General features: G+C 44.6%; 1 protein-coding gene across 2 annotated transcripts in view; it reads left to right on the forward strand.

Annotated features, from left to right (window-relative positions):
* LOC112266722 (glutamate receptor ionotropic, kainate 4-like) overlaps positions 1-14046 on the forward strand; it is a 393963-nt gene that overhangs the window by 365213 nt on the left and 14704 nt on the right. For both annotated transcript variants that reach the window (XM_024444450.2, XM_024444451.2), the window contains 2 exons: positions 5364-5567; positions 8844-8957. In XM_024444450.2, the coding sequence (XP_024300218.1) occupies positions 5364-5567; positions 8844-8957 (318 nt within the window). The remainder of the gene's footprint in view (positions 1-5363; positions 5568-8843; positions 8958-14046) is intronic.

A 14046-nucleotide genomic window follows, 5' to 3' on the forward strand; every position in this document is an offset into this window, starting at 1 on the left:
ACTTTTATTTATACAGGGTGGGTCACCATTGAGACTGGGGTTTAATTTACAAGGGAGCCCTACGAACATGAACGTATATGCAATACAATTTAATACAACATCATGTAAAATAACAATATCAGTACAATAAATACAACAATATATATCCAGACAAACACAACTCTCACATATCACCTCCCTTGAACTCAGTCTAAACTGTCCAATGGAGACCAGCGAGTCCAACTTCAAGGTGACCTGAAAGGCTATTCCATGAGCTGGGGCATAAAAACTAAAAGCATTTTCCCCCCAGCTCAGTGGAGACCCACGGTACCTCCAGAACCATCCAATCCAGAGAGCGGGTCTGAGAATAGCTTGATCTCCAATCAATACATGAGCTGAAGTAGTTAACCGGGTCACCAACCGAGGATGTTCTTCCCCACCTCTACAGAGTCTCCTAATAATGGGGGCTATTGGGGAGATAAATATAGAATTACTTTGCCTCCGTTTCACACTCGTCAATCAACAATTGGAGAGCTAGCCGAGAAATGATGGGCCACATTTAATTAAGCGGAGAGGCCCACTCCTCTCTGTCGCACGGGGGTGTTGAGACCTATTAATTGAATCCAGAATGTTTGTTTATTCGTTTCCAAACTCTCTCTCTTGAACCCCCGCCGTGTAATATAAAACTGGCCCGTGAAATACTACTCCTTAATAAGCCCTAGTTTGGGAGGGTAAAGGGAAAGCGTCGGTCCGGCTGCAATGGTAGAGCGCTTCTACCACCAGGCTGCTGCGAGCGATGACATCATTTGCATTTATATTGTGCCTTCCCGCGTGGCACCGCATAACCACAGCAGAGGTGTCAACTCGAGGGCAAAGAAGGTAACATGTGTGGCTGTTTAATAAGTTAATGAATGGAGAGGATTTGCATTTATAGAGTGTCACTGTGCTCTGACTCAGGGCCTTGAAAGGCCCCCTTTGTTCTCTCTGTCTGTACTCTTCTTCTTTATCATGCAGTCCAGGAGCTCTCCTGCATGCATACGTTCAATGCTTCCGCCGCTCTCTCCCTCCATCTACTACTGATGAGTATGTCAACTAAAAGGAACAATTATAATGCTCTGATTCAGTGACCTCCGATATGATGCAAAGAAGGCTAGGAAAACACCTCATTCTATTATCCCTATTCTCTGACCAGTATAGCATGAAGTGGTGCGTGCACGGAAAACTCCAGCGAGATGGAATGGGGGAGAGGCCATATAAGATGAATCAAGTGTAAAGGAAACCGGGCCGATAGTACCACAGGTAGAGTAACTGTCGTTGCCATGGTGACAGGATGGTCGGTGGCAGTGCGATGTGTCGTCCTCTTTGACGTCTCCGGTTTTCCACTTTATGTCGTAATGGAGGAACACCACTTCGTACTGGGAAGGGAATTCATCTCCCGGTCAACAGTCAACACAAACGCCATCCCAATAGGAGTATGACAGAGCTATTTCACTGTTTGCCTTATGTTCCATCTATATTTCTCTATATCAGACAGTATGTTTTTTTCTCTCTCGACTTAAGTATAAAGCTCACTACAAACCCGGGTTTGATCCCGAGCTGTGTCGTAGCTGGCCGCGACCTGGAAACCCATGAGGCGGTGCACAATTGGCCCAGCGTCGTCCGGGTTAGGGGAGGGTTTGGCCAGCTGGGATGTCCTTGTCCCATCGCGCTCTAGTGGGCTGGGCGCATGCACGCTGACTTCGGTCGCCAGTTGTACAGTGTTTCCTCCAACACATTGGTGCGGCTAGCTTCCAGGTAAAGCAAGCAGTGTGGCTTGGCGGGGTCGTGTTTCGGAGGAGGCATGGTTCTCGACCTTCGCCTCTCCCGAGTCCGTACGGGAGTTGTAGCGATGGGGCAACCAATTGGATATCACAAAATTGGGGAGAAAAAGGGGTAAAAAAATACCCCAATTTGTGCCATCCGTAAGAAACCTGCAAACAGACCATATATTGTGTCCCATACAGGTTATAGAAAAGAGAGGAAGCTCTGAACTCTCCATTCAGAACCCAGTCCTACCTACTTACAGGTTATGTAAAATGTGCTCTTTTAGCATTTAGCATTTCCTCAAGGAGAAAGTCCCCCACTTCTATGTCAAAGATAATAAAACAAAAACACTTTATTAAATACTACAGTAGTCTGCAAAAACACTACAGTAAATACTACAGTATACTACAGTCTGCAAAAACACTACAGTAAATGATACAGTATACTGTACTACAGTCCGCAAAAACACTACAGTAAATACTATTGTATTGTGGCAGACCAGGGGGTTTGATTAAAACGTTTACACTGATCAGACAAGGACACAAGTGTGATAGCTCAGTGTGATAGGTGTCTATTAAATCAAAGAAAAATAAAAGAATAGGTCTCCTCCAGGTTACCGTCTTCTGGGTTCCGGGGTATTGCTGTCTCCTTTGGGGGATTCTATTAATTTTTTTGCTGACCGTGAGGAAGACTATACGGAAGGAACCTCTCTCCATGAGAAAAACCCCTCTGTGCTACCCTTCTGGTAGCTTTATGGGACTCGTACGGTTGGTGAGCAATCAGCCCCTTGATTACTCACCAATCTCAATCAGTCCCAATTAGTCCTGGCAAGGAGGGCCCGTCAAGACCTGGCACGTCCAGCAGAGGGAGCCATCGCCGCGTGATGTAGACTCCGTCTGTCACCAGGCCTCGATGAGTTTCCCCCTGGTGGCTAGTCTGTGGTACGCCACAGTATATACTACTCCTTTTTTACTACCGTATTTATACTATAGTAAATGGTAAATACTACAGTATTCAGTCCGTAAAAACACCACAGTGAATTGTCATGACTTACTTTCATTAATCTGATAATTGTTATTTATTTAATCAACTAACTATGTTTAATTGTTACCCGATTTAAATTAATCATGTAACAATTAACTCATTAGGATTTTGGGCACCACTGAAGAGGTTGTTTAAAGAGTTAGCATCTCCTGAATTAAACTCTATAAGGAATAAATTACATCAATAAACAGTCATCTTATTAATCATTACCTCTTATCATATCATCATTCTGAACAGTCATAACCTCATTGCATCTGCAAAAGCCCAAGCCGTACTCATGATTCAGCACTCCATGAATAGGTTTAAATATTTATTTATTAGCTAACTAAATAATAACACAGAATAAACATATACCCTTTACATGAGACAAAGGTCCCTAGTGGACTGACACAATATGATGGCTTGTTACAACAGAGATGGGGAGCAAGAGAGAGAAAAATACACTTATCGTCAATATATTTTAGAACTATTCTCACAGTAATCATATAGTTCGCACACGAACCGTTTGGAATAAAAAATCATGAATGTGTTTACGTGTGAGTGCCTTTTTTCAACGTTTATCTCTATCAGAACCAGCCCTCCTTAGGAAGGTTGTTGGTGTTTCAGCGGCAAGCTGTATGTCTCTGATTGTCCGAAAAGGGTTTCCCCTTTCCCATCTTGTACTGTTATTCACTCTGGAAGATAGCTCGCCAGCCGTGTCGACAGTTGCCATTGGTCATGAGCGTAGTAGGATAGTCTCACTTAGAATTTCTAGATATTTGAGTGAAGACAGCTAATCAGCTGTCTCAGTTATTGGCTGAGAGGGGAGCTTGTTTTCCCCCTCGTGTTGGTATTCAGGATTCTGACCACAATGGACATGAGCTGCAGCTCGCTGTCTCTCTGCTCTAAAGGAAGGTGAGTTTATTTCTTCACCTCGTGTTGAGGTTCAAAGTTCCAACCATATCAAACATGTAGCTCCTGGTCTCTGAGAATCAGCATTTAAACCACTTTACTTTCCAAGTTACAGTATTTCGTCCATACATTTTTTTATGACGTCACAAAATGAAAACCAATATGACTTTCATTTTCTATAGCTCCCCTCTGACCATTCCCCACATTCTTATGTTAGAATTATTGTTCCAGTATTCACGTTTGACCGTGTTAAAGTTTTGGCGGGAAACAGTATGTTAACAAAGGACATTCCTTTCGCCAATACTTTCGCCAATTTATGACAGGGTGTGTGTGAGGTGTCAAAACCCCCACACCAGCTCTCTCCTCCCCTCTTCTGTCAGTGAGAGAAGGTCTGGTTATTGTCAATCATTGCCAAGCTGATCTGACCCATTGTGATCCTCACAGGACAGCATTCGAGATTTGATACATGCTTTATTAAAGCATTCTTCAAAAACAGTAGCCACAATGGCCGCCTTTCGTTCCAGTACTCTGCTGCCTGTGACTGGAACGAATTGCAAAAATCGCTGAAGTTGAAGACTTTTATCTCCCTCACCAACTTCAAACATCAGCTATCTGAGCAGCTAACCGATCGCTGCTGCTGTACATAATCTATTGGTAAATAGCCCACCCATTTTCACCTACCTCATCCCCATACTGTTTTTATTTATTTACTTGCTCTTTTGCACACCAATATCTCTACCTGTACATGACCATCTGATCATTTATCACTCCAGTGTTAATCTGCAAAATTGTAATTATTCGCCTACCTCCTCATGCCTTTTGCACACATTGTATATAGACTCCCCCCTTTGTTTTCTACTGTGTTATTGACTTGTTAATTGTTTATTCCATGTGTAACTCTGTGTTGTCTGCTCACACTGCTATGCTTTATCTTGGCCAGGTCGCAGTTGCAAATGAGAACTTGTTCTCAACTGGCCTACCTGGTTAAATAAAGGTGAAATAAAATAAAAAATAAAAAAATAAAAATAAAATTTAGTCTTTTAGCTAAGGTGGCTGGCATAGGATGTGAACCCCTTTTTATGCTGCCCAAAGATTGGTTGATAAATCTCTCTTAACCCCCCAAATTTAAATCATTGAGCTGCTTGCTCAACATTATGAAAAAATGTATCATAAATTAGGAACAAACTTTAAGAAAGAGCGAGTTTTAAAACAGTCGGTGGTGCCAGTCAGAGACAGGACAGTAGCAGGTGCCTGAGTGTTTTTGTTCCCATGTCAAGTACGGTGGTGAAGTTAATTGTTGCCTAGATATATTCTTATTGGCTCCTCTTTAAAACAAATGACCTCTGGTGAGATAGTGTCTACTGTCGAGACATACAATATGCTAATTTCAACTTGACCTCAAAAAAGGGTAAGTTGTCAAGGTTGAGATGATGTTATGCTACACTAGGTTATGCTGTACTATACTATGATATGTTTATTGTTGTGAATTCGGGGGGAAACTCCAACCGGGACTCAAACTCAGATCCAGTGACAGTCAAGCCAACACCTTAACCGTTACGCTAAGAGGTCCGAGGTCGCTAGGTGTTGGGTCGTCACAGTATCATGGTATTCTACATGTGCTCTGCTACATCTGTGTCCATTCGCAGGAGAACCCTTACGTGATGCTACGACCGAACCACCAGGAGATGGAAGGGAACGAGCGCTATGAGGGCTTCTGTGTGGACATGCTGAAGGAGCTGGCGGACATCTTGAAGTTCAAGTACTGTATCAATCTGGTGGGGGACGGGGTGTACGGGGTATCTGGGACCAACGGTACCTGGACGGGCATGGTGGGAGAGCTCATCTCAAGGGTAAGGGCAACAGCTTCCTGTAGTAAACAGGATTTTCTTTGACCATATGACTTGACCAGGAAAAACTCTGGGCACTTCCATCGCCACCCATCTACCTACCATTTACCCCCTTCTACCACTTCACAGCATAATGCCACTCGAACTATAGCCTAATTCATCAACCCTTTAATCAAATGTTATTCATGAATTTACAGCCATTACTGCCAAATCAGCCCTAACAAACCAATAACATCCTACAAACATCCAGTGGCCCTCTCAAGCACAGGTTATACAACTGATTTGACACCGTGGATGTGATACAACTAATACTGTATGTTCATGATACAATGGAGAGTTTGTCATCACAGAAATGTGTCCACAACCGTTGTGCGCTGTCGCCACAATGCTTGTGTAATTATTTTTGACAGAAAAGCTCTCTGTTGTATGACAACCGTTATGCCAAATACATGGCATCAGTTGTATAACTTTAGTGTGTATGGGGCCTATATGTGGGTATTATATGTGCCGGCATAGTATTATGTGTGCAGGCATAGTCTCCATAGACTCCAGGGTCAAAATATTTAATCTGATATGTGATAGGCTGAGTGTCTCGTAGTAAAACATGTCCCCAGTGATGTGATCCAGAAAAGTAGTGCCCAAAGCTATTGATTGATGTTTTCACATTGAGAGCATCCTACAGTAAGGGGATGTAACCATGCAGAGATGTGAGGATGATGATGCGGAGGAGGAGGAGGAGGAGGAGAAAAGATAAAAGATGGAGGAGAAGGAATAGAACAAGGATGTACAGGAGGTGCAAGGCTGTTAATTAGTCCAGATAATGCCTGAAACAGATGACACAGAGTCTTGGGCCTGCATCCCAAACGGCGCCCAATTCCCTTTATAGTGCACTACTTTTGACCATGGTGCCATTTGGGATGCAACCATGGCTGTGTTCTGTTCACCCTTCGAACTCGGATACAGCTCATCTGTCCTAATGAATCTCAATTAGCCCCAGTCACCCTTGAGCAAACAACACAGACATGTCTTTAAAAGGGCCCAGCTAACCAGTCTGCTAAACCATCTGAACCATTTTGTTTGTGAATGAAAGGTCTATATTGCTGGTCTTAGAGTGTGGTTGCACTGACCAGTGTTTTTTGTAGATGTTCACGCATACTGGGAATAGAGTGGAAGGGTTGAGGAGGTGGTGAGGGAGCCCTTAATAAGTTATGTGTCTTAATTCGCTATAGGCTAATGGAAGGCAAAGCCATTAAGGAAATGAAAGGAATGCCTACTCGTATTATTGTCTCCATTTGTCCCCCTGCAAGTTGGTTCTGATTTGGGGACCTTGAGGAGGTCTCAACTTGGTCTAATTGCACCTTACACAATACAGACTACAGAGTAGCTGCTACAGAGTACCAAGGAATGTCGGGGAAGGTCGAGGGGAGACAGCGCAGGAAGGTGTGGGGCCTCTGAGCTCCACTCTCTGGAAAGACCCCCAGACTGGAAAGGAGAGGGTTAGTGGATGGCTGGGTTATAGTTGGCGGGGTTAGAAGAGGAGGAGGAGAAGGAAGAGAGATTGTACTGTAGCTAGCCTATAGCGGCTGACTGAATTAACACAGAAAAGTAGAGCGAACGCTGAGAGAAGAGAATGTATGGACAAGCTTTCCACAGGCTTCATTTGCAAGCTGGGGATGGGGGCTTTACTTTAAGTAGCCATAGAGACGGAGGCAAAGTCCTACCGGGAAGATGAAATGCCACGTACAGTGGGGAACCTCTAACTCAATGCATTATTCAGCAGCCGTAGGGACGGCTTTGATTTTCTTTTCCTATCTCGCTTTTTTCCAGGGCACCATCTTATGATTGAGCGAAAGTGGAAACAAGTGTGGTGGCATGGGGAAAGAATACAACGATGCATTATTTAAAAGCTGACTTAATACTGTGTGCTTTCTCTCTCTCTCCACACACTTTTCAATAGCTGTTAGCTTCCAGTAATCAATATTAATATTCAATAGGTGCATTAATATGGAGTGACTTCTTTCTTTTGTTGAGTTTTTTTGCTGAGATACTTTTTGTTGTTGCTTTCGGGCTGGCTGGGGGTTGGCTAAATGCTTGGTTTTGCGCGTTCATTCAGACCACAACCACTAAAAAGCCTTCCAGAACTTTTTCGCTGTTCAAGTTATTCTGGACAGGATTGGTCAACTCCTCCAGGGACCTGTACTCAAACAGAGTGAAGCTCGTGTGAAGCTCGTGTGAAAAGCCACCACTCTCACTCTCTCGCTCTCGCTCTCGCTCTCTCTAGTGAAAGGGGTATGATACCCACCTGACAGTGTACATTACCACATAACAAGACCTAGTGCTAGCCTTGACGCTAAACCTTCTGCTTGTCTCTCTACAAATGATCTCTGCCTACAGCTATACTACAGTACTGTCTATACACTGTATCTCAAAGTTCTTCTTCTTGATTGGTCCAAAGTTGTTTGCTTGTTTTATTTAGTGTGTCAACGTGCACTGTGCCAATGATGGCATGGCCCTAACTGATGATGGGTATGCTATCAGAGCAAAATATTTCCACTGATTCTTTTGAACAGAGCCTTCTAGCCAAGTTAACAGTGGGATACTCACTTGGACTGACACTGTAAGCAGGCAGGCTGTAAGCAGGCAGGCTCTCCTCTCATTTAGAGTTGAGCTCTGACAATCCTCTTATTTTCCAACTGCAAAGGACAAAGAGCAGCGAAGGGTTGCACTGGGTCCTGGGGAGATGAAAATCTCTTGCAGATGCACTTTGCAGTGTCGGATGAATACTGGGATCGAGCAGCCACCTTCACAGCCCTACCATGCCGAGTAGCACTGGCTGGCTGGCTCAGCCTAGCTGGCTAACTGGCTGCTGTGTCAAGTGATTTGTCATAACAATCTGCTCTTCGCCAGCTTGAAAAGAACATTGGCACCCTATTCCCTATATAGTGCACTGGATCCTGCTCAGAAGTAGTGCACTACATAGTGAATAGGGTTTAATTTGGGATGTATCCCCCACCCCTCTGTTCTACACTCTGTTCTCCCTGGTGCCCTGCATGAGTCAGGTTTCAGACACAAAGCCAATGATGCTACACACTGCTGGCAGACTAGGCGTCACGGACAACAATGGCAGCACAGTAGGAGTGGAATTACACCAGTAGCCTACTTACTATTTCATTTAACTTTCCATGCATTTTCCACCACCACAACCCAACCTTTGTTACTGTAGATGTACCTATCTGTGCATATCTGAATGGGTGGTGTGTGTGTGCGTGTCTATTCCAGAAAGCGGACCTGGCCGTAGCGGGGCTCACCATCACCGCAGAGAGGGAGAAGGTTATCGATTTCTCCAAGCCTTTTATGACTCTGGGAATCAGCATCATGTACCGTGTGCACTTGGTAAGACTAACCTCTGACCTCTCCGACCCCTACAAAACAACCTGGCTGACCCCTGAACCCTACAAACAGCTAGCGACCAATCATCAGCCTCTGTCTGTCTGCGCCCGTTCAGCCCCTTCTCCTCCTCCCACTACATCCCTCTCCTCTCTCTACCTCTGCCAGAGTAACAGATGGTGTGCTCTGCTCCGTGATATGCGGGTGTGAATCAACCTGATAAATGGACTTCTTTCATTCCCATTCCCACTTCTTCTCTGTTTGTGACTGGGATCTAATTCGCACCAATAATAGCCCTGACCCCTGCGTATAGAACAAGACCCAGGCAACAGTTGTGGAAATTCAATACGATTGTCTCTGTGTTTTAACACCAGCCAACCATTAATCAAAGGCCTTCCCCCAAACCTAAGCTGACACACTGGTCTCTCCGCTGGCCACCGGCCGGATGGAGCCGCTTTGGACCAAGCGGCGGCGTGTAAAAACATTAATGTGGCGTCCCAGTAGAGCGTTTACTCACAGCCGCCCCTGTCCTCCCTGCCCCCCCGTCTGCGTCCCTCCCCTTTCCTTGGTGCTAATAGGTGCAGCTGCCAGGAGAAAGGCTCCATTGGACCAACAGTTGGTTGACTGAATCAATTGCAGCAGGTGCAGTGTTAAGTGGGCTGCCATATCACCTCTGCGGCAGGCGGCTGCTGCTGCTGCTGCTGACGCGTTGGAACGTGCTCATTGGTGTGTTCCTGCGAGCTGACGCGGAGTGGAGGAGGAAAGGAGAAGCCCGCACACATTGCAGCTCAATATTGACACACACACTCCCACTGTCCTAACCAGGCGGGCACAGACAAGAGGGACGGGGGGGGGAAGGATAGAGGGATGGGATGAAGAGCATGCGTAAGGTAACTGGCAGAGAGAGATGTGGAGCCTCGACTGCTTAAGGTCAGGAGTGAAGGGCGGAAGAAACGAACTACAAAGAGTGAGAGTCTGCTGCACTGATTTCACTCTTGACTCTCTGTCTATCTGTCTGGAGTCTTTACACAGTACCTGTCCCTGGTGTCTCCTTCTCTCTTCATCTCTCTACCCAGGACTCACTCCCTCCCAGCGCCCCTTGGCAATCTCTTAGGTCTCTACAGGATCCAGCGCCACCATTCAATATTAGAATTTCTGTGACTGCACTTGTTTAGGTTTAATCCACTAGCTATTGATTTCTGATGCTGTGATTTCTACAAGGGCCCCGCTACTTATTTCAGACTTTAATTGAAATTCTCAGCCTGGTCAATAACAATGGAAAATGGAGAAAAATAGAGAAGCCCGTTGAGGTTTAATTACCTGCTGCATGGCTGTAGAATTGGCCTAATACCAGGGCCGGATTACCGAATGGGCATGCATGTGCCCCTGGAGGTAGATGTCGCGGGGCTCCAAATGCGTTAGTTTGGCCCTGCCTACTACTGTTTAATCTCTTTCTGTCCACAGTGCACCCCAACTGTGTGTGTGTGTGTGTGTGTGTGTGTGTGTGTGTGTGTGTGTGTGTGTGTGTTCTTAATCTCTTTTTGCTTATCTTGATGAACTGGTTTTATAAAGTGTTTTGGGATGGTCCTCTTTTCATTACCCTTCAAGTCCTTCATGTTGGAGTATACTCCGAGACGGACCACTCCACCAATCTGTACACTTGTTTCATCAAACACCCTTTCTCATAATCCCCTACTTCTATGTTCTGAGCACATCTTTCCACCAGTCCCTCCTTCCTAGTAGTAGTAGTAAAGGCAGAAACAGACAGAGAGATCAAAAGAGAGAAATGAAGAGAGAGAGAAAGAGTATTGAGGGTTGCGTATGGAGATTAGAAACCTAATTAGACCCACAAGTTAATTAGAGGGTTGGTATAGAGGGGAGTGGTGTCACAAGCTGCCCTGTGGGAGTGTGGCACTGGGATCCTGATTGTGTGTGTCTGTCCCCCTCCAATCTCACCCCAACCTCCATCTTCCCCGCCTGCCCTCTCCCTCTCAGCTGCCCCAGACATCCTGCGAGAGAGAGCACTGAGGGAATCTGGGACGGCAGGCCAATCAGCAGCCCCCCACCCCCTCACCACATAAACAGAACACCTCCACCTCCGTAGTCACAGAGACCGTAATAACAGCGATGTGAGTGGCGGATCACAAATAGGCATGCATCTCTCAAGGGGGCTGGTGTTTGAAAAAAAAACGGGTTACTCTCCTTCACGCCGTGTGTTTCTGTAGTGCAGTCACACCTCCCTCCCAGGTTGAATGCGTGGGGAATGACAATAAGGGGAGGGAGGAAGATATGTTGGTGAAATCCTTGAACGTGACCTCACTCACTAAAGGCAAAGACAGTACAGTATGAAGATAGGAAGAAACTGCTTCTCCAATAGAAATCCCCGATCACACTTGTGGACATTGTCATGTGGACATTTGTCATGTGGACATTGGCTAGCTAAGCTCACACGCAGAAACACGTCATCGGGTCTAACAGTCGTCCCGTTTCAAACTGCACTTGTTCTGGCCGTCAAATCAAAAGGCATTCCTTTGATATAAAGTTGTTTTTGACAAAAATGAAAACGTGTCAGTTTCTCACTTTCACGAGGTTGGAGTAATAACAAGTTCAACTACTTAAGACATTGGCTCGAATCTTAGGTTGTGCCATTAGATTTTGAGAAATGTAACAACTAAGGATGAAGTTTTCACTTCTCTCATTGGCTTCTCAAACCCCAGCCTGGTCTGCTTCCTAAGCGTTCCCGGGAAGTCTCGCGATGTTGCGCCTCTGGGTTTAGAAACTCCGTGCTAAAGGTCTTATATCCCACTTAACACAAAGTGGAGCCCACGGGGAGAGGGGTTTGTATAACGCTTCATTTCTGATTGTTTGGATATGCTTGTAAAACCAACATGGGCAATGAGGCAGTTGTCACAACCGGCGCCTCCCCCGGTTCTCCATTTGATGGGATGATGATGATAATTACACTCTATAAAGGCTCATGTCCAATAAAGACCTTCCTATCCAGTCAGAGTGCCATGCATGCGTGGATACAGCCATGAATACAGTCAGAGACCTGTTGTACAGTGCAGAGCCCGTAGTCAAGTGGTAACAGTCCTGGGGGAAAAAATTACATATTATTAATCCCCTTAATAAATCATAGGCGCATACTTGCATATAACAAGTAATAAACCAGTATACGTGCAGGCTTCAAGTAAAGTTTTACCCAAAAAATCCCCGTTGTGCTCGTAGCTGCCTTCACCGGTCGTGATGCCCACCTTGACTACAGATCAGTGCGGATGACTGGCACCTCAGAGAGCTTCCTGACAGCATGAGGGGGCTCTCTCTCCTATTTGAGAAGAAATAAACCCTACCTACCTCCCTCCCTCCATCACCCAGTACCCAGTACACACACACACACAATAACATGTTAACAACTTAACCCTTTCACTGGCACACCAAGAAAAAAATATCAGGAAAAGTATTGCTCTGCAAAAGATGTGTATTTAGCCTCAATAGGAGGCCATGAATTGCAAATTTTTGTTTGCATGACATAAACTTCAATAAATAATGCATAGCAAACATTAGAGTAAATTCAATTTGTCTTAGAATTTGCATAGACTTTTTACATCATAAAAAGATGATACATTAATTGACTTTATATACATATTTGTGTCAAAATATGAATATTCAAATTCATGTAAATTCACACATTTACAGTTTATATGTTTAGAATACCAGTAAAATGACATGTACTGAATGATATTGTGAAACATATTGAAGATAACAGGCAGACAGTAAATAATGATATAGGTATGAAAGGATTTCTGTATTTGCACAGACAAAGTCTCATAATATTTGTCTATAATCCATTATCACTAGCTTTGACTTAAAGCAATGGGCAACTCAACTGCCTGGTAGAGCAGAAAATTGGAAAACAACAATATCTTAGTATCATTCTTAAATGGTGTTTTAGAGGTCAGCAACATTTTACACCCTTGTAATTTCCCATTGTGCACATAATTAACACAAAAAAAATTGTAGTAAATGATGTTCGATTTTGCTCACATTCACTTCCTGGTTTTCAGCCATATTTGAATGGGTGTTTCAGTCCGATAATGAAAACTGCATGTTCCTTAAACTAAAAGAATATGCCAAACAAAATGAATACGTTTAATTGAATGTAGAATTGGTTGTCAACATTAGCTCAACTGCCCGGTTGAGCTGCTTGTGAAAGGGTTTTAGCACTGCTTTGCTGAGATGTCTGGAGGGCCACAGAGAATGAGCTACTGTTGATACAGGATGAGAGGAGAAAATGCTCAGTGGCTTTACACAAGTAAATAGAATGATTGGCCGAGCCATACTTGATAGGAATGCCAAGAGAATACAAACACACTACTGTATCACTTTCAAGGTGTAACATCATAAAACTATAGTTTGGTCACACAGACCTTCGCTTTGTCAGTCTCTTTGACTCTGGTCTTTCATTTTTGATTCTCCTAGGCAACTGTTTCCATTACTTCAGGTGTGGCTATGTTTTTGTTCTTGTGTACCAACGTTACTTCTTGAAAGTTGAGCTCACTTCATAGTGTTATTGTATATCACACAGCCCAATGCCCTCTCTACCTCCTTAAACATTCATATCACAGTAGAGATTAGTGAACAGCATGTCCTCTCTCTCTCCATCCCTCCCTCTCTCTCTCTCTCCCCCTCCATCCATCCCTCTCTCTCCATCCCTCCCTCTCTCTCTCTCTCCCCCTCCATCCATCCCCTCCTCCATCCATCCCTCTCTCCATCCCTCTCCTCTCTCTCTCTCCTCCCCCTCCATCCCTCCCTCTCTCTCTCTCTCTCTGATCTTTTCACTACACCATCTGCTGGTGTTGTGCTGCTTCCTCAACAGCTCTGCTCTTTCTTAATGGTCTCTTAGTGGCAACTAAACAGGGAATTAAATGGAGTAGCGCTGTAAACAAAACGCTCACTTCACTTGGCACCAGATTGGATCGTGTCAGCACAACCCTCACCTAGTTACTTTTTGCCATGTGGTTTCTTATTTTGCAGGAGTTGTCGCTGCATTGCGCTGTTATAGGCATGACGTTTTACTGTACGTCCTGCCTTTGTA

Source organism: Oncorhynchus tshawytscha, linkage group LG14, assembly GCF_018296145.1.
Source record: "Oncorhynchus tshawytscha isolate Ot180627B linkage group LG14, Otsh_v2.0, whole genome shotgun sequence".
NCBI classification, from domain to species: Eukaryota; Metazoa; Chordata; class Actinopteri; order Salmoniformes; family Salmonidae; genus Oncorhynchus; species Oncorhynchus tshawytscha.